At 55.1% G+C, this 20,379-nt stretch overlaps 1 protein-coding gene across 3 annotated transcripts; it reads right to left on the reverse strand.

The window, feature by feature from the left end:
• Positions 1-258: 258 nt before the first annotated feature.
• Positions 259-11,123, reverse strand: MFGE8 (milk fat globule EGF and factor V/VIII domain containing). Of its 3 annotated transcripts, none has more exons than XM_064456219.1 (11): positions 11,037-11,123; positions 10,905-10,996; positions 7,416-7,541; positions 7,011-7,136; positions 6,380-6,493; positions 5,764-5,945; positions 5,212-5,367; positions 4,351-4,495; positions 3,291-3,493; positions 1,796-1,951; positions 259-1,674 (listed from the first exon to the last, which is right to left on the reverse strand). In XM_064456219.1, the coding sequence occupies exons 2-11, from the start codon at positions 10,975-10,977 to the stop codon at positions 1,531-1,533; spliced, it is 1,425 nt and encodes a 474-aa protein (XP_064312289.1). In that variant the 5' UTR covers positions 10,978-10,996; positions 11,037-11,123; the 3' UTR covers positions 259-1,530. The 3 variants fall into 3 exon arrangements, with proteins under 3 accessions (XP_064312289.1, XP_064312291.1, XP_064312292.1); XM_064456221.1 differs by having other exon boundaries at positions 11,027-11,044; XM_064456222.1 differs by having other exon boundaries at positions 3,291-3,475; positions 10,905-11,120.
• Positions 11,124-20,379: the final 9,256 nt, after the last annotated feature.

Consider the following 20,379-nt stretch of genomic DNA (forward strand, 5'->3'; position numbering starts at 1 on the left):
CTGCAAGCACAGGCTCTGGCAGCTGCAACAGGGTGGAGGCAGCAGAGATGCACAAAGCCCTGGTACCCTGGTTTTGGGCAGGGAAGGGAGCTGGGAGGGTCTGAGAAAGCAGGAGAGGTGCAGAGTCAGTACGGCAGCTGGCAGCCCCTTGGGATAGAGGAGTCAGGGGATCAGAGGGGATCCTGGGAGATCCCCAGATCTGCCGGGCTTTGGGAGGTGACTCTTGGGGAGGCACAGAGCAGCCAAGCCAACAGCCCCAAAGTTTCAGCTGGTTTTAATACTGTCAGACACACCCAGGAGCAGGGCCGCCGCTGCCATCCCCCCCAGGCTCCCTCGGCGCTTGCCAAAGCGAACCCACCGCCAGCCCAGCCTCACGGCCACTTCATATCCCAGGAGGCGGAGGAACCATCGCCACCAGCGCCGCTGCCCGGACACCCTGCCCGCACTCCCACTTGCTGGTGCCAGGTCTCACTTATCTCCTACTGCTAATCCTGAGGGACTGAGCATTGCAAGAGGCTCCCCTCTACCCCACAGAAAGGGAAAAAATCAGGTTACTAAAAGGGTCATGGCACAGCTCTCTGCCTACTGCATTTGGGTGAATTAACCACCACCTTTCCCATCTTTTCTCTGCACCCTTGTGGCTACAAACCATCCCACCCCCACTACCAGCTTGCAGCCCTGGTGGTCACCACTTGGCTCTGGGGACAAGGGACCTCCAGGCACCCCAAACTGCAGTAAGGTGGGGATGGTGGCAATGCTGAGGCTTGAGGGGCACTGGAGCTGGCACCCCGGGAAGAGGAACAGGCAGTGCCTGCCAAAACACCAGCTGCAGCGCCTGCCGGGATCACACAGCGGGTAGAGCCACCAGTGATGGGGAGCCAGTGCCTCTTGATAGGAGCCGTCTCATCACTCCCCTTGCACTATGCGGTGCTGACACCACAGGCAGAGAGACCCAGGGCCTGGCAAAACGGGCAGGGAGCAACAGCCAAATAGGTTCTTTGGAGCCTCTGCTTGCAGCTGTGGAGGGAGCAGGAGGAACGTGGGAGGCTGCAAGCCCGAGTGCCTGCCCTAACCCCCCAAAACTGCTGAGCCCCGAGCTCCAGTGCAGGCAGGTGACTGCCGCTGGCTGCAGCCTCTCTGCTGGAAGCAGAAGCAAAAAGGGAGAGAAAATTTGTCTCCAGGCTTAGTTGGGAGGATGCAGCCAAGCCCTGGTTGCAGAACGGGATCCTCCAGCCAAGACCCATTTGCAGGATGGGGTCCCCCAGCCACACCCTTGTTGCAGGAGGGGATCTCACCCCTGGCTAGGGGGAGGAAACAGCAGGAGCAGTCCCTGCCTCCCACCTGAAGGGCCCTGTAAAGTGCAGTGCTGTGGCCCCAGCACCAACGGGGGGCAGGGAAGCCCTCCCAGCCGCCTCCCAAGTTTGGGGACATGGAGAGGGGGGTGTGAGGTCAGAGCAGGAGCGGGCAGGGGCAGGCAGGGCACTGGTCAGGCAGTGGAGAAGAGCAGCCCCGTCCTTCCTCCCCAGGCGCCTACTCGTCGCAGCCCAGCAGCTCCACACGCAGGGTGATGCGGTTGTGCCAGGCCACGGGCAGGATGCGGACAAAGCGGGCGTAGAAGGGCACATCAAACACATTCTTCTTGTGTGAATAGTTGTCACTGTTACCGTGGAAGATCTAGGCAGGGAAAGGTGGGTGTCAGCATTGCCAGGACCTCCCTGCCACCATCCCATCCCCCGCCACAGCAGCATCCCCAAGCCCCAGGAGATCTCTGCCCACCTTGCCCTGCCCCACACACCTTGGTGCTGTTTGTCTGGCCATCCTGGTAGAGGGTCCAGGACGTGCCATTGTCACTGTAGGCCACCTTGTAGGCTGCCACGTATTGGATGTGCCCAAAGTCCCGGGCTCCTTGTGTAATGATGCCCGTCACTTTCTTCTGGTCCCGGAGGTCAATCTGGCACAGAGACAAAGCTCATCAGGGCTCCTTGCAGGAGTAGTGCTCCCACCCCGGACCTTCCTGTGTGTCCCAGATATGGCCAGGACGTGCTGGACCTCAGAGGTCAAGAATGGAGAAAACACCACTCAACCTCCTCCCCAATGCTAGAGCAACTAATAAAACACTACTGTGAAATATTTGACCCTTTTAACACTTGCAGCATCCCTCAAAGTAACCCAAAGCAGGCACAAACCCCACCGTCTCAGCTCCCTTCCCCACCACTGCCACCTCAACATTTTTTGCTGAAAAGGTCAATGTGAGAATGACAGCAAAAAATCTCAATTAAAAAAAAAAGAAAGGCTTCCCGAAAGAAATGCATTTCCACTGGAAAGTGGTTCTGGCTGAGAAAACATGCAGTTCAGCGCGGTCTGACATTTGGGTTGTAACTGAGATGGTTTCTATTCTCTTCACTTTGCCACAGTGAGCTACTGCTGCTGGCACGCTCCAGGGCAACCCAGCAAATGAGCTCAAAGTCTTCTTAATTCAGTTCCTATTTTAGGCTCGTCAAGGGCAGTACTAGCTACACATATACACATATATATGTATATATATGAGTATACATGTAAAACTATATACATGTACACAAACAGGCAGCCTGCAGTGTGACAGCCCAACTCAGCGTGTCATCCCGACCCCATCAGCAGACGTCTTGATAAGCTGTTTTATTTAGGGCCATGGAGCAGCTGCTTTTAATCATTTCCCAAATAAAAAGCGGGACAAATATCTAAACTGCTTTGTCCCATTATGTCATGAAATCATGTGAAAAGTAAAAAAAACAGGGGAGGAAAGGAAACTGAGAAGGAAATTTCAAAACTATTTGTTCCCATTCCAGACTGGGAAGAGAAAAGCAAACCTGATTTTTTCCTGCAAAACAGAAACACAGTGTTCCAGGCAGCTGGAGGGTTGTGGGATGGTCACCTCAGGCCAGGACGGTGCTTCCCAAGGGGGTGATGCAGAGCTGGGGTGCTGCGAGTTCAGTGCACCCCACAAGAAGGTCTGCAGAGACGGCACCACCCTGTCCCTGTCTCTACAGGCACTGATGTTTCTGACCCAGAGCTCCAGCATTGTTGTTAATACTGGTGGCTGTGGCCCCATCCTGACCTGCCCCTGCAATCCCAGTTCAGGGAGAGCACAGCTGGGCTGCGTGCCCCATCGCAAGCCTCTGGCTGCACCATCCCAGCCTCTCCCACTGTGCCCGTCCTGCTTCCAGCCCCCCGGCACAGGAGGTGGCCCCAGGCACAGCTGGAGGAGTTGGGGAGGAGGAATTAGGTTACAGAGGGTGGGCAGCAAGACCCACCTGCAGCCACTCAGACTGGCCATTGTGGAGTGCTGTCCAGGCATTGGTTTTGCCTGTCTTGTCCAGGCGAGCGTAATGGGGGTGCCAGGTAAAAGCATCGATGCCCCAGGTCTTGAAGACGCTGGAGGCTGTGATCTGCTGGTCGGAGATCAGGCGGGATTTCATGCCCAGAGGCTCCGAGCAACCTGCCGTGTTGAAATACACTGTAACACAATGGTTTATACAGGCGGTGAAAAGGAAAGAGCCCACTGCACCATCACGAGTAAAATCCCGCAGCCCTGAAAGGCACCATCCCCATGCTCCCACGTTTCCACTGCCTGGAGCGGCAGGCAGGGCCAGGCAGGGAAAGGCTCAGCAGAGGCGCAGGATCACAGCCAGCTCGCCTCTTCCCGGGATTTTTAGCTCCCAGCTATTCCCTGGCTCACAGTGCCTCCTGCTGCAAGGATGCACGGATGTCCCCACAGCACAGCCCGACCCTAGAATACAGACAGCTTTGGCAAAGGAGGATACTTTCGTGGGTGAAGAGAGCAATGCAAAGACAAAAGACATCCCCAGCCAAAAGCATGGCTGGCACTGCACCCACGCAGCAGCAGGACATGACCAAAGCCCCCACAGCATCCCACTCCCACCCCAGCATGCGGGTCCCGCTCCTGCCGCAGGGCAGGAATGCGGGAGGCACAGGGGAAGGGCTCAGGCTAATCATCCCTCACGTTTCCCAGAGGACTTTGATCCTCCGGTGCCTTTCAAGCTCTCCGGCAGGAAAGGCAGCCAGTTCACAGCTCAGACATGGAGGGAACACAATAAAAAACCCCAGCTTGGGAAGGTGTTAGTAGCGTGAGAATGCAGCTCAAGCCTGGCTGAGCTGGTGGGATTAACAGCTTGTGCTCTCCAAAAGCACCCGTGGGTATTTCCAGGCATCACGTAGCCAGCGTGAGAAAAACAAGCACTCACAAATTCCCTGTCCCAGGGGATCAGAACCAGTAGAAGGGGTGATGCCCTGCCCTGTGTCACCTCCTGCCCTGCAGTCCCCAGGGAGGGGAGAGCCACCACCGACATTTACCGTTCATCTCACAGCCAATGAGTTCAAAGCGCAGCGTGCAGGCACGGCGGCACATCACAGGGTAGATGCGGATGAACTGGGCGGTGATGGGAGGGTTAAACATGTTGGTCTGCATGGTGCCGTAGTCCACATTCCCCTGGAAAACCTGCAAGAGCAAGCAGGGTTGAGTGCCCCAGCCCCCCCACAGCCTCGTGCATAAAATCCTTCCCACTACAGCAACACTCCCCAAATTGCAACAAGCAGAGAGGTGGCTTGCTTCTTTCTTTTTAACACAATAAACAGTCAGGTTGTATTTTCATGCATTTTTTCCACCACTGCAGAAACAAGAGAAACTTCTCTGTTTTTTTAAAGCAAGACAGATATTCCCAGCCATTCCATGGATGCTCAAAAAAACAAGCACGAGACACTTGCTGTAAAAAACAGAGTGGAGAGTGCTGCATTTGGTGACTATTCCTGCTTCAAGAGTGAGATACACTGTCAGTTCATGCTGGGTGCAGACACAGCACTGAGCTGTGTAAGCCATTTGCTAGCACTTCCAGACCATGCCCGGCTCCCACAGTGTGTCAGCAATAAAGATGTTATCTGAATGACCTAAATAATTCAGCGCTGCTTCTTTGGTAACGCTTATTATGGTCAATTAAACAGAACCAGAGTGCTGTCTGGTGCTGAAAACATCTGTGCTGTCCCACTGCTAGGACAGTTCCTAACGTGGTCTTGACCTGGATCAAGCAATGCCAGGTCAAAAACACTTTCCCAAACACGGGGGACAGTTTGGGATGCAGCTCACAGCCACCCCAGCACCTGCAGCACTGCTGGGTGGGGAGAGATGGCATGGCCCCCGCACGGAGCATCACCACCCACCTTGTCTGCATCCTGCTTCTCATCCTTGCAGAAGGTGAACTCACGCCCATCCAGGCTGTAGGCAACTTTGTAGGCGCGGACGTACTCTTGCTGGCCCACACGGCGAGCGCCTTGCGTGATGATCCCGCTCAGCCGCATCTTCCGCAGCAGGTTGGCCTGGGGAGAGGAGAAGATCACGAGTGAGGCACAGTGTGGATGGGGTGCACAGTCCCTGTGCCCGCCGGTGCCGCCAAGCCTAGATGGGAGGGTGGGCTCACGCTCAACATCGGGACCAGGAGTGTTGTAACTCCCTCAGGGCGAAAGCATCCCAGCCTTGCATCCCAGGGTGGGCAGAGAAAGGGGGATCGCCACCCCAGGTCCCCATCTTCCTCCCAGGGACCTTGCCTTCTCTAGGCACATCAGAAGATGCCCCTGGATGGCACCTTGCTGCAGCAATTTAGTCCCACATTTGCCACCAGGAGCAGAGAAATCCCATGAGAGCAGCCCTGCAAGACCAGCTGTGGCTACTGGTGCTGCGTGCTATGCCAGCACTTTCAGCCCTGCTGCAAGTACCTGGATCCAGGGGCTCTTGTCATAGTTGCCAGAGGTCCAGGCGTTGACAATGCCATGGTTGTTGAGGCGGGCGAGCTCTGGCCCCCAGCGCTGGAGGCCGAGGAAGCCGTAGTGGACAGAGGATGCCGAGAGCTGAGAGTCAGAGATGGCTCCTCCTTCCATGCCCAGGAGAACAGCACAGCCTGGGAGCAGTGGGGACATCAGCAAAGAGAGATGGTGAACAGGGAGCAAAACTGGGGGGTCATTTGCCTCTTGTCTGGGAACAGGGGCAAGAGATGGAGACCAGCCCTAGGACCTGGCTGTCCCCAGGGTGCCTCCCATCCTCAACCTTCAGCCAAAACTGCACCATCCATCAGCCCCTCTCACAGCACAGAGGTCTGGGGGAAGAAGGGGATGCTCTGGCCCCCCTCCCCCGCAGAGAGGAGACAGCACCTTCCCAAGGACCACGCCTGCTGGCATCAAGGGCAGCCTGCACACAGGCACCCATGGCTGCCCTCCAGATCTCCTAAACAAACTGGTGAGATCTCACCTGGGCATGCTGGCAATGAGGGACAGAGCCATGGGGAAGGAACAGGGAGGGAAAGAGAATTCTGTGTGGCTGGTGCCAGGAACTTACGGACTTGGCAGGTCTTCCCCAAGAATGGAGAAGGACACTTGCAGGCATAGTTGCCATCCAGGTCTAGGCAGGTGCCTCCGTTTTTGCAAGGCTGGGAGTAGCACTCATTCTTGTCTAGAAGACAGAGTGTGGGGGCTCAGGAGGTGACCCCAGAGCCAATCCCACGGAAGAGACCCCTCATTCAGTGCAGTGGGAAGAGATCCCCTAAGCAAGGGCCATGGCAGGGTCTCTCCTGATACAGTGGCATGGGTTAAAGCTCTAACGCAAAGAGCTGCCTAAGCTGTTGCCACTGACTACAGCCACATGGGTGCATCAGGACACGCAGCCACAGCAAGGCTGGGAGCCCACACAGAGCAGGATGAGCCTCAAGGCACCCCTTGTCCCATTACTCAAGGCACCGGTGTCCCTCCAGAGATGCAGAGCAAGACTCAGATGCAGCCATGTCCCTGCGCCATGGTCTTTCCCTCCACCCTGCAAGGTCCAAACCATCCCATGGTCCCTGAAACAGCCTAGTGCCCAATGCAGCCACAGCTGCACACACCCACCAGTTGTCCCCCCGGTGCTGCCCAGGGATCCCCAAGCCCTTAGCAGCAGAGCAGCCTCCACCACCACCTCTGTACACTGTACTTACTGTTCTGGCAGTGCACCCCGTCATACCCCGCAGGGCACTTGCAGATGTAGTCAGTGAAGACATCCCCCCGGTTTGGGACCAGCTGGCACTCACCGTTGTTGTGGCAAGGATTGGGGTGGCAGGGGCCTGGGGAAGGGGAAAGGGGGGGGAAATGGCTTTAATATGGGCACAGGTGGAAAATAAGAGCATCCAGTGGGCTCTTGCTCCCCAAAGACATCACATTCCCCCTAAGTGATAGAGATCACCACATCCCTGCTTGGATCTCCACTCTATGAGCCCATCAGCAGGGCTGGACCCCAGGGCTTGATCCCAGGGCCAGCAGTGCAGGGCCACAACGAGGGCACGCTGCCATGCTGCAAGGCTCCTGGACTTCACAGGGTCCCCATGAGGGGGTCAGCACCTCACCTTTCTCCGTCTCATTGCAGTCAATCCCAACATAGCCCTCCGGGCAGATGCAGAAGAAGGGGGCCTCGTTAATCCCTGTCAGGCAGGTGCCCCCATTCTGACAGTGGTTTACATCGCAGAAATCACCTGGAAGCAAAGCCACATGTCACTGCAAGCCCCTGTGGTGGGCATCTGCCACAGTCCTGCAGATGCACACCGAGGCATCCCAGCTCGACAGCAGGAACTGCTCCCCTGTGGATGCCACAGGGAGGAGAGCACCCAGCAGGGGCCAGCAGGACTGGATGCTGGATCCTGCACAGGACTGCCAGTGTTCAAGAGCGATGGCTGAGACGAGGAGCATGACAGAGCAGCTAGGAGCTGCCCTGCCCTGCCCTGGTACATTAAAAAAAGGGTTTAACAGAGCTTGCACATCAAACCAAAGCCAGGGGAAAACTAGGTATTTGGTCCATCAAGTGCCTCCCCTGCTCAGCTGGGAAGCAGAGGTGGCTAGGCTGGGGCTCGCTCAGGCATGAGTAGGACAGGATTATTCAAGGGAGTGGGGTTGGTCCCATGGCTCAGTTTTGCTAATGAAAGTTAGTACCCATAAGACCAAAAAAAAATCATTGTAGGGAGAGCCTGCATGCCTCTGCTCCCAGATGCTGGAGACATGTGAGGAGGGAGCACAGCGTCCATCCCTGCATGATGCCTACTGGAAATACATTCACTCCGAGCACTCTCTGAGCAGCTCCCACCAGGCAGCCCTACCAGTCCACAGGCAGGTCCCCCAGGGAACTGGTAGGGCTACACCATCTTCCCTGCCTGTTCATCCACCTCCAACATCTCCCATGGTATTGGGTTTATGTGGCGAGGCTGCAAGGGTGGCTTCAGCGAGAAGAGACCAGGAGCTGCCCCCACGTTGGAGACAGACAGTCCCAGCCAACTCCAAAACAGACCTACTGCTGCCCACAGCTGAGACTACCACCGACACTGGTGTTGCTTCTGTGGTAATATATGTAAAATCAGGTAAAAAATGAAGCACAGCAGCTGTGGGAGAGGAGTGAGAAAAATGTGAGAGAAACAGCCCTGTGGACACCCCAGGCAGGCAATAAGGAGGGGGAGGAGGTACTGCAGGCGCCAGAGAAGGGATTCCCCTTCAGCCCGTGGAGAAGACCATGGTGAAGCAGGTTGTCTCCCTCCATGGAGGACTGCACACCGGAGCAGTCTGTTCCTGATGGACTGTACCCCATGGAAAGGAGCCACGCTGGAACAGTTCATGAAGAACTGCAGCCCAAGGGAAGGACCCATACTGGAGGTTTTCATCCTCTTTTCTCCGCCCTGTCCTGCTGAGGAAGAGGAGTGACTGAGGAGCAGCTGGCTGGGCACCTGGCAGCCAGCCAAGGTCAGTCCACTCCACCCATCAACCTTCTGCTCCCCATTGCAGTGCTGAATCAGACTGCAAGAGCCACGCTGAAATTCCTCCCGCCCCCTATTTATTCTGCCCCAAGAGCTGCAAGACTTCAACACTCCATAAACCTAGACCAGATTCCCACAGATCTGGCTGAAAGCCTCAAGAACTCCTTGCCAAAACTGGGACGGCACATCCCTTGATGCCACACTCTTTCTCTGCCACACTGCAGAAGCCAGAGCAAGGTCTGAAATCAGGTGGAGACCCAGGAATAACCCCCACTACCTGCATGCCCTGGAGAAGGTGGAAGTTAATGAGCTGTGGGCTCACTGCCCAGATCCACACCGAACAGCAGAGCTCTCATTAGCCTAAGCTACTACTCAGAGAGCACCTACTCATTAGTCTTTTAGTAGCAGGGCTCCTTTGAGTCAATCCTACTCTTCCTGACACTCCACATCTGTAGGGTACACACTGGTGGCAGACAGGACAGCATTATGTGAAGGTTTCCAAAAAGATGCTGTAGCTCCCTTAGCCCAGCCTCAGGAGGCAGAAAAACTTGGGCACCAGTTCAAGTCACTGCCTGCGCTGCCCAGCCTGTTCTGCATGACCTCATGCTCCATCAATGCGCTGCCATGAGCTACAGCACGGGAGGAGAGAGCTCGTGCTGATATGTGAGGATGCCTTTGCCCACGCCCCGCTGCAGGTCTTGGGCACATCCAGCCCAAGGATCCCACGGATCTGTCCCGGCAGCTGGCCAAGGCCCTGTGGACAGAGCTGCTTCTGTTCTGCAGCAGGAGCCAGCTGCTTCCCCAGGCACAGAGCGCCAGGGAACGTGTGCTCCCCGGCATCTACGCTGCCTCCGAAGCAGGAGTCTCTGGGTGGGACACAGTGCCGAAGGAGCAAGGGTTCCTCCCAGGTTTGAGACAGGAGTCCCACTTTTATACTTCAATCATCCCAAGTAACTAGACTCCCTTTTATCCCCTCCCAGGAATAATTCCTTACATGGTGGGTCTTGCTAGCCAGCCCCCTGCCTAGCAGCAAAGCACAGGGGTCACATTTTCCACTGTGGCAAGTAGTTTTGGATACTCCTATTTCTTGGCTGTTTCAGGCCTGGTTTCAGAGCAGTTCAGCATCTCCATCCTCCCCACACACATTTTTCTCCAGTCAGAGACAGAGCTGTCACAGGCTGGACAGTCAGAAACCAAGGCAACAAAGATCAGCCACCGCTTTTGGAAATGTTTGCTTATATGAACCCACAGGCTGGCTGGAAGGCAAAAATAACATCCTTCGAAAACTGGGACGGCTCATCCCGGCGGGGCTGGGGGAGGTCAGGTCAAGGCTGTCTTGGGACAGCAAAAGGGGCACCTCTCCACAGGGAGAGTGAGCACAAACAGGCCCTTCCTCATAGCACACCTTCCTGCTGCCCTTTGCCCCCTGGCCCAGAGCCTGTGTCTGGGCTTTGCTCTCCTTTTACCTAGTCTCACCCATCACTTTTGGAGTCACCCACCCCAGGCATGACCCACAGGGTGCCGATGGAGCTGCTTCTCCCCGGGGTTCCCCGGTCAGGCCAGCCAGACCACTGTACCAGGCGGTCCTAGGGAAGCTGTTTACATTGCAGGCACGGTTATCTAAGCCTGAAAGCATGGGACAGCCCGGCTGAGCCATTCCTGGCTCCAGAGCAACTAAGCAAGGACAGGACTGCAGCCCTGAACTCCTTTGCTGCTGCAAAGGCAGCCCTGGGGGCTGCACACCCTCTCACTCGCCACTTCTGCACCCCGCACACAGCACCCAGACCCTCTCACTCTGCATCCCAGATCCTCTAGCTCTGCACCCTGGATCCCCTGCGGCCCAGATCCTCTGCACCTCGGGCTCCCCTGCACACCGGACAACCCTGCACGCTGGATCCCCTGCACTCCGGACCCCCAAAGCCCCGGGCTTCCTGGCACCCTGGATTCCCTGCACTCCGGATCCCTTGCACTCCGGATCCTCAGCACCCCGGGCTCCCTGGCACCCTGGATCCCCTGCACTCCGTATCCCCCGCACCCAGGCTCCCCGACATCCCGGTTCCCCGGCACCCCTGGCTCCCCGGCACCCCTGGCACTTACCGGACACGACCAGCAGCAACGAGAGCCCCAGCCCCAGGGAAAGCAGCGCCCGCCACAGCCTCGCCGCCTCCATGCTGGGTCCCGAGCCGTGCCGCCGAGCCGCACGGAGCCGCACGGAGCCGCACGGAGCCGCACGGAGCCGCACGGAGCCGCACGGAGCCGCACGGAGCGCGCCGTCCCGCTCGGCTCCGCCGCGGGGCTCGGGGCGGGGAGTGACTCAGCCCGGCCCGGCGCGGCCCCACGTGCTCCGCGCCCGCCCCCGGGGCGGGACCGGCCCCGCCGCACCGGGCAGGGGTGACCCAAGGGTGTCCCCCCCCCCCGAGAGCCCCCGTGGGGGCGGGAGGGGGCTGCGGACTGGGGAGGCGGCAGCGGGGCGGGGCGGGCAGCAAGGGGGGTACCCTGGCCACCCTGGGGTGCAGGCAGGTGGCAGGAGGGCAAGAGACAGGGTTGGGACGCTGGCCTGGTAGACGAAAATGCTTAATTAGTGGCCTGGAAGCGAGAGCAGCGCGCTGATGATGCTCTGGGCGCGGGGGGTCTGCTGGCGCACCCCACGGGCTGGGCCGGCTGGCAGAGGGGTGCAGAGCTGGACCGGGATGCGCTGGGGGCTGCCAGCACTGGGCAGGAGGAAGAACTGTTTTGCAGCACAAACCCCACTTTTCTCTCCCTGGGTGGGGTAAGAGCTGGAGAGGGCTTCCCCTCCACCAGGACAGGGCCTGCATGAGTGCCCTGCGCCACCCTCAGCACCCCACCTGCCAGCAACACGGGGTTTTCCCAAGCTCCTCCTAACCAGCATCAAGGTAAACGTCTTGCAGCCAGGTCAGGGGTGCATGGTAAAGGGACTGGGGGGACAACAGCTCTCTGCCCAAAGCACCATGCCACAGATCTGTTGGTTCAGCTGCAAACAAGCTCCTCTTTGAGCTGTGCCCAGCCCCTGAGGGAGCTGGTGCCATGTGGGGAGCTCTGCCCTGGAAGGCAGCAACTGTTGGGCTAAAGCACATTCAGGCTAAATTCATACTCAGTTGCAAATGCTTTGGAAAAGAGAACCGCACAGTACAGGAACGCTGGATCATTTTCCCGTGCACTGGAAATCCACACCAAGCCCTCCTCCTAAACATGAAGCTGATTTTATCTCTTCTTGCAAAACCCTCCATTTCAGCATTAAGTAACCCACCTCAGACAGGCTGCTCATATTTACATGTTGACTCTGCCCGAGCATTGCTACATTTCTGGCTTTGGCAACGCAGCCACCTCAGCTGGCAGCGAGCGGGGCTGCCCAGCCACGCGCCAGGCACTTTGACCAGTCTTTCCACCTCCTTTTCCATCTCCACTCCAGCGTCCAGCTGCTAGTTTTCCTGGAAGCAGTGAACTGGTGCCTATGAGAGCACCAACTGGGAGCGACACCCCTGGGACAGACCTGCCGGCAGGCCCGGCTGCCCCGGTGTGCCGGTGACTTGGCTGTTGGTGGCGTTGCCAGAGCACCATGTCATGAGGAATACAGGGAGCTGGACACGTATTCCCCCCCAGACCCACCATCCTCGCTGGTGGTGTTTCCTTCAATTAATAGTGACACAAAGGAAACCCCAGGCAGTTTAACTCCAGCATACAGAGAAACAGGAGAGAGCGGACACAGTACTTGCTTTCGAATAACCCTTCAACCTCAGGGTAATTACTGCTGTGGTGTTCAGAGGAAAACAAGGACAGGAGGAGGAGAGAGCAGGGCAAGATTCCCAGGCCTGTGCACAAGCAACTAGGACAAGGGTGTTTGGCCTCTTGAGGGGCTACTGCCTGGTTTGGCCTCGGAGAGGATGCAAGACCCAGAGGGAGCTGCAGAAAAATCAGCAGCCTCTCTAAAAACAGAAAGCAAACTGTTTTCCTTCTGTCCCTGGAGGCACAAATGCTGATGTCGTGAGGAACATGCATGGGAAAGGATATTAAAAAGCAAGTGGTGGAAGGCGGGCAGAGCTACGCTCTCCATAGGGACGGTGCTTCCTGGAGGCACCAGTGGCTCTCTGAATGGAGACCTGCAATGGAGCAGGGGATCCCAAGGAGAAACAGGGGTTGGGAAGAGCCTGTGATGTTCCAGCTGGAAGAGGGAAGCTCTGGCTATGCGAGACAGAGAGAGGAGCAACCTGTCAAGGACAGGGAAGCAGCAAGGAATGGAGGCAGCCCCCACAAGCGAAAACCACACCCCTGGTTCATACAGCCGCCAAGTTTTCACAAGGGATGGCTCTACTTGAAAGAGCTGGGCAGGTCAAAGGTCAGGCATAATTTCACTCCCTTCTGCAGGGACTACTTAGACCTTGTTATAACAGGATTTACCACTGGGTTTGGTTTCTTCTACATGGAGATCTGCCAGGCTTTGCTGTGCTGTAACCCCTTCTGAGCCATGCAGATAGCTGATATCCCGGTTCCCGTAGCTGAGGTGATAAAAAGGAAAATAGGTGATGGGGCTGTGTGTTTCTCTGATGCAATCCTCTTTCTTTCCAAGCTTATACAAAGGTGTTTTCCCATGAACAACAGAGGTGAACAATACACAACCTGCCCCTTGCTCAAGCATAAAGCCCCCATCCACCATAAAACCAACCAACATGCATCTCACAGCCAATGTATTTCCATTGATGTCTCTGGTATCACCCTGGTTTCGTGTTCCTCCTCTCCACTCCCTCTCTGACACTCATCTCTGGCCAACAGGACCTCTCCCCCCACCATCAGATAGCAATGACATCCCCCCCTACTCCCAGCAAAGTCCCATTCGGCCCTTGTATAGATCTTTTTTTGGGTGGCAGCCCCTATTGTTTCAGCTATCTGTTCTATAAAAAAGTTCACTGGCTTAGGTTTATTGCAAAAGAAATGCAGACGTTACAGCCTGGAGGGATTCCCCACCCGAAACACTCCCACAACCCTCCCTGCAACATGCTTTTGCTCCCTTGGCCCAGCACTGAGGGCTCTCTGCTCCAAAGAAAACCCTGGCAGAGGAAGCCAGCCCTGTCCCTCATGGACATGGACACTGCTCTTTCCTAGAGCCCAAAGTTGTGGTTCAGGCCACAGCACAGGTCCTGGGAAGGTTTCTGTGGGATCAAGCACCTCTGTCCTGCCATACGTGGTTGCCACTCCAAGCAGGAAGCAGAAGTGATCATTGTGCAGAAGAATCCTCTGCATCATTGCAGAGGATTAAGCCCCAGTCTGCTCCTAACGCCTTTAACGGGATAAACAAGCACTCGGTGCCAGCATCTCTAACCTCCTGCAGCCCTGGCCAGGCGTCAGCACCCGATGGCATGCCAGTGCGTGGTTTCCAATGGCTGCAGAATACATCCACTGGCCAGGACAATCCTTGCATGTGGCTGGACTTCTCTGTTTACTTTCCAGAGAAAAAAAGCTTTCCACACTCTCTGCCCTTTCCACCAAAAGGGCAAGAGTTTCTTTCAGCTCAGGCTTTACATTTAAGGATGTTAATGTTTAGGTACCAGGAATTTCAGGACTATTTGAAGAAACCTAGATACTGAGTATCCTCAGGGCATGGAAAGCTCTGTACAGCTACTGAGTGCCCTCCAGGGCCCATAAAACCTTGTGGTTTAAAAGGAAGAAGGCAAAGGGCAGCACCGTCTCCCAGTTTTGCTCCATTCCCACTGCTGATCGTGTCAGACCTCAGATGAGATCCCAGCCAGTTTGTCTTCAAGTCCTTTGCTCTAACCTCAATAAACAAGATTATATCCAGCTTAGAGCTGGTGTGTCTAAGGTGCTTAATATAAGCACCTTTATATATATAACTCCCTTCTCTGAATTGGAGTGCTTTGCAGTCTTTAAGGATTTATCCATGCGTATCTCCAACGGAAAAGGTGTTGCCTTCATCTTCATTTCTCAGATGGGAAATCAAGGGCTGGAGGGGCTCCAGGGAAGGACATGTCTCCCTTTATTTTGTCCATCTAAAAGGTAGGCATATGGCCTAGCCTGTTACACATACCTCCTCTGCAGCCAGTGGTAACAGCAGCATTTCCAAAGGTCATTTGGATCTGCTACAGGAGGAATCACTCTGGGAAATAGTTCTTTCCCCACTGACAATAGATCGCCATTGACCACTGGCCAGGACTAAACCCTGCATGGCGGCAGCTGTTCCCTGTGACGCCCATCTCAGGGAACTGCCCAGGAAGGTTGGAGCAGAGCCCACATCCCAGACTCGCCTTGCCCATCTCTAGCCTGTTGGTTGAAGGCACCCACTGGGTAACACAAACTGACACTCCGTGGTACACTGTGATGCACAATCGAAACCGCTTATAGATTAGCAGCAGCAAGCGGCCTGACGTTGCCTGAGTATCAAGCAGATGCCGCAGGCAGATAATCCATGGCTCTTTTGTTCTTTTTCAGGAAGCTCTTGGCAAGCTCCTGCCGTGACACAATGCACTAAATTGTGTAGTTGATAATTTTATCATCAAGGTTCCTCTGATAACCCAGGTTTCTATGGCAAGGGACAGATCCTTGTCCTGTTATTGTGCTCATAAGACCCTTCCTTACTCAGGCCATCAATTTGGTGCATGTGCTTCTGGCATATGCTTGATGGAAGGTCCTCCAAGACTTGTAGGGCTCAAGGCAAGCTTGCAGTCTGATTAAACATCAGGGGCCTGATGGTACTAATGCTATATGAATATGTAACAACACTAATGAACTCTAACAAGCTGGGCCAGGGGGTGTGCAAGGAGCCCAGAACCTGTCTTACCGGCTGGTGAGGAAGAGGCAGTTTGCTCATTACAGCACATTCCCCTCCCGCCCATCCACGCTGGGGAGAGGCTCTGCCCAGGCCGGGGCCTCATTAATTTGTGAAGTTGCCTTTTGATCTCTGTATCTTAGATCATAATGAGAAGGTTTGAACTCTGCCTGTCCCTCCTGTGCTCTGTGCCTCCTACTTGTTCTGCTACCCCAGAGCCTGGCAGGCAAGGGGAGATTTGCCACAGCTCTGGGATTCATTTCTTCCTAAAGAGAAGCATATTTGGGGCCTTTTAAGATACATTTCAGTAGCCACATCTATGGCTGGTTGTAGCAGGAAAGCGCAGGTCCCTGCACACCTCCCTCTCTCTTGTACAGACACCCAACCCCATGGGGGCATCTGGGGTGATCGCACCTCAAACACAGCTCCCTATTCCCTTGGTTCCCGCATCCCAAAGTGGCTCTCAGAGGCCACCTAGAGCCACTTGTGCTCCTGTGTGGGGTGGCTGGTGGCTGTCGATGCAGGATATTGGCTCCTGCAGGACCTCTGCTCTGGGAGCATGCTCCTGGCACCCGGTGCCTTCACCTGGAGCTGCTACAGGAGCCCCCCTGCCCCAAGACCCTTCAGAGCCTTCGCCTGTAATTGCAAGCTGCTCTTCTGTCCTGGACGGATCCTGCACCACTGACACACCAGTTGAATTTCCTTCTCCACCGCTTCCTGCCCCTTGGGCTGCTGCAGCCTCTAAGAGCCACAGCAGAAACCGCAGCAGGAGCTCGTTTGGCACCATGGTCTGTGTCCAGGAGAGACAGCTCAGCCGCTCAGTTACTCGTCTCCCATGACTCCTCCTTTCCTCAAAAGGAAATGAAAACAAGCTCCAAGACAGAAATGTGTCCTTAGTGAAACCCATCTGTGAGAGCCACAGCCATGGTCTGACCAGGGCTGTTGCATGGTCAGAGTATCCAGACCCTTCATGGAGGAGTGCACGTAGCCAGCCCCGGGGGACAGCATGCACCCAAGGGGGCACAAGGCCAGAGTAGGGGATGCTAAGGGACTGCCAAGGCGGCTGCATCCTCCCTGAGCGCTCTGCTGGGGCTGTGCTACCTCCTGTCACAGCAGCAACAACAGCTCCTGGGCAAGAACCCAGCTGATATCTCTGCACATCCACAGATATCTCCATATAGTTTCCATACACATTGTTTGGAGTTGATGAAGACCTCCTTAGCAGGAAGAAGAGTGTCATGAGGGGTAGGGGTATCCACCCAGCCCCTGGCTGCTTCCCAAATTTCCTCCAAAGAAGATCTCCTAGAGCTTGGTTTTGTATCAGATCCTTGTAAAGTCTCCCAAGCATTTCTCCCTCCCTGCCGGAAAATTTGTACTAACGTCTTTTTAAGACTTCTGTTAGTCATACCCGGTATGTCCTCTGCAATCACCCCTCCTTCTCAGTGGGATGTCCCACCACACCGATTACCTTGTTCACCTTCTGCCAGAGCCTTTATTACAGCATGAACTGATTTACCTTCTGCCATCAAAACCCCTCCAGGCATTTTAATGTTACTGTTCCCTCTCACCTCTTCGTGCTGCCCCACAGCCCAGTTGATACTGGACGCAAATCCCAGCTATTCTACATCCTCCCAGTGGCTCTTGGAGGAGTTACAACTGCCCCAGCTCCAGTGCTGAGTCCCCACTTGTCCCTAGCTGGCAATGGGCTACTGCTCTGATAACCCCAGCAGTAAAACCAGTGGCTTTCACTGGAGACATCCAGAGTAGATACAGTGAGTGAAAACATGCAGATTTCACAACCCCTCTTAGCTCCTAACAGGGCTTTGCATCCCCCTGGAGCATTCCCTTCAGTCCATGTCCTGGGCCGTGTTCGTTTGTGCCTCCTGGAGAAGTTTCCTGAGGACCTATAGATTCAGCCCCAGTACCTCCCTTCAGCGCACATGGTGGGGCCATGGCAGTTATTAGGGGCTTGTGTGGTAACCCATGTCCAGTTTAGGATGCTCCCTTCTAGTCCTAGTCCTTGCTATCCCACCTCAGGCTCGAGGTGGAAAACAGGAGGGAGGTCACCTACATCAAGACCCGAGGTGGCTCATTTCCACGAGCAGGGCTGGCTTCATGGGCACACCACACTGTACAGACGCTGCTCACCTAATAGAATACCAGAACTTCCCCATGACCTAGAGGTAGGTGCAGTCCTTTTAGGGTAGCTGTGAAATGGGGCTCCTTTGTAATCTTCCTCCTCCTTTGTCATGGCCACATCTTCTCACTTTTGGCAGGTTGTCTTCTGCAAGACCTAGGAATGTAAGTAAACATCTACCTGTGCTTCCTCCTCTTCTAGCTTTGCCTACACATTTGCCTCGCCTGCCGCAGGCAGCCAAACAGAGCGGATTTGTCAGCAGTGGGGGCAGTGACACCACAACCGCAGCTTCAGAGTGGCAGGGCTGTGTTTGCAGAGCACGTGCAGCCCCACGCAGGAGGCACGTTTGCTCTGGCTGCCAGTGGTTAGCTGGCAGGCTTTCCAGGGAGCAGTGATCTGCTCAGAGAGCTGCTTGTTTGGGAGCATGTCGTGTTTTTGCCTGGTCTTGCAGCTGCCTGTCAGCCACTATACAAACACAGCCCTGTCTCCCATGCCCCCCTTGCCTGTTCTGTCCCTCGTCAGCTCTGCTCTTTGCTGGGCTCAGGATTAGCCACACCTCAGCTGGATAAACAGGAGCTAATCCTACCCCATCAGCCGAGGGCTTTTCAGCCTCAGCTCCTTGTTTCTTCTCCCAAGCAAATCTCCCTTTTCATCACTGAGCAGGTCTGCAGCCCTTAATTGGACACAGCAGCTGATGCGATCCTCTGCATTGGTTTCATCTTCTATTTCCTTTCTTTATTCTTCTATTCTCTGGTTTTGCTCTTCTCAGCTTCCTTATCTTCCAGTCTGTTCCTCATTTTCTCACTCCTTTTCCCCACACCTATCTCTGTCCCCTCCTTTTTGCTTTTTCACCCATCTGAGGAAAGCGACCCTTTCTGTACGTCACCTCCTGGGTACTAACTAATGAGCTAGACAGGGCTGATATTTTAGTCTTAAAAAGCCTTGGAGATTGTTAGTACCTACAGCCAGCTCCTTGGTCTTCACCTCACCTCACAGGCAGAATTTCCTGTAAAGTTTTACCTGCCCTTGAAGAGATGCTGAGCAGGAAGGGAGGAGGACACCCATTCCCGGCAGCACAGCACCCTCTAGCCTCCACTGGGCAGCAGCTCTTTGCTGATTGGGAAGGAGGACCTCCACCACCATCACTCAGCCGTACATCCTCCCGGTCCTGCAACACCCCCTATGTGCCCTGCCCAGCGTAACTCCAGTAAAATCCTCCTGCAGCATTACTGCCAAATCCAAGGATGGATTTCATGGGACTTTTGCGGATCAGAATCTTGAAGCTGGTCTGTTCCAAGCAGACGTGTGGTATATCAGGTGCCATTTCCAACAGGCTGAGACACCAGCTTTGCAAGGTGGAGCCCACAGTGAGCCAAGGTGGTGTCAGCCCAGAGAAGTGATCATTACACGGCGTCAGCAGCACTGTTTATCTCCTCCAGCCCATGCAATAATTTAACTCGATGGCAGTACAGGCAGGGTTTTCAAAAGGGTAGTGCTGCTCCAGCAAAGCCAGATGAGGTCAGCTGGAGGAGTGGCACAGGGTCAGTGACAGCTACAGCTCTGCAGTTGCTGTTTTCCTGGGAGGCTGATCTGCAGCTTGCCAGGTCCTTGTGCATGGAAGAGGGTGGTGACTCCCAGTGCCCCTCTGGACAAGGCAGCAGAGCTTCCCCTCCTGGCTGTGACTGCTAGTGCATCTCCAGGAAACCATCCAGCAGGTGGGGATACTCCGGATTGTCCCTCCATCCCAGCCACCCCACTGCTCCTTGCTGCCTCCTCCCCATATGCCAACCCCCCAAACCATACTCCTGTGCTTCCCACCAGCCTTACGCACAACCCAAGTCACTGCACCAGCACCAAGCCTGTTTCTTCTCACCTTTCTACACCCCCAGGAAACAGAGCTCTGGCTTTCTGTACCCTAACACCACCACCCTTTCCCCCAAATCGCAACTGTAACTGTTTCCTTCATACTCACCCTCATCCAAACACAGCTGTGAGCTCCCCGCCCCCCAGACCTATCCTGATTCCCACTCTTTTGGCATGAGGTAGTAGCTTTTGCCTCCGCTCACTTCATTTCCATAAATATTGTTCTGTAGGAAGAGGCTCTTTTCCAGTCCTTAGGCAATAGTAAAATTTGGATTTTTACAGGGCGCTGGTAATCCCACTGTTTTGTTCATGAAGCATTTCAGTTTGTAGGACTGCAACCTTTCTTTCTCCTCATGTACCACTACTATGGCAACTTTTCCAGAGAAGTGTTTCACAAGCAGCCACTGAAAAAAAATATGTGGCTTTAGCAGTCTCCCTTGCTGGCTTTATGAGGCTGGATAATCATAGTCTTTCCAAACTCCAACCTCAGGAACACAGTATAATGGCAAATGTCAGACAGACCACTCAGAATTAAACAGAAGACAAACAGTTTCCTTTATTCAGTATGACATCTTGGAAACACTCCAGGAGAAGCTCATACATCCTTCTGGCTTTACTACATTCATTTGTTCCCATCCATCCTGCTTTCCACCAGAGGTACACCTCCTCTCCCTGCTCTCACTGCCTGCCAGATACCTGCTGCTCTCATGTGACCCCCCCATATGTAACCCCCCTGCTTGTGCAGATGGCTTTAGGGACAGGTGCCACACTGAAGT

This window comes from Phalacrocorax carbo, chromosome 7 (genome assembly GCF_963921805.1).
Source record: "Phalacrocorax carbo chromosome 7, bPhaCar2.1, whole genome shotgun sequence".
Lineage (NCBI taxonomy): Eukaryota > Metazoa > Chordata > Aves > Suliformes > Phalacrocoracidae > Phalacrocorax > Phalacrocorax carbo.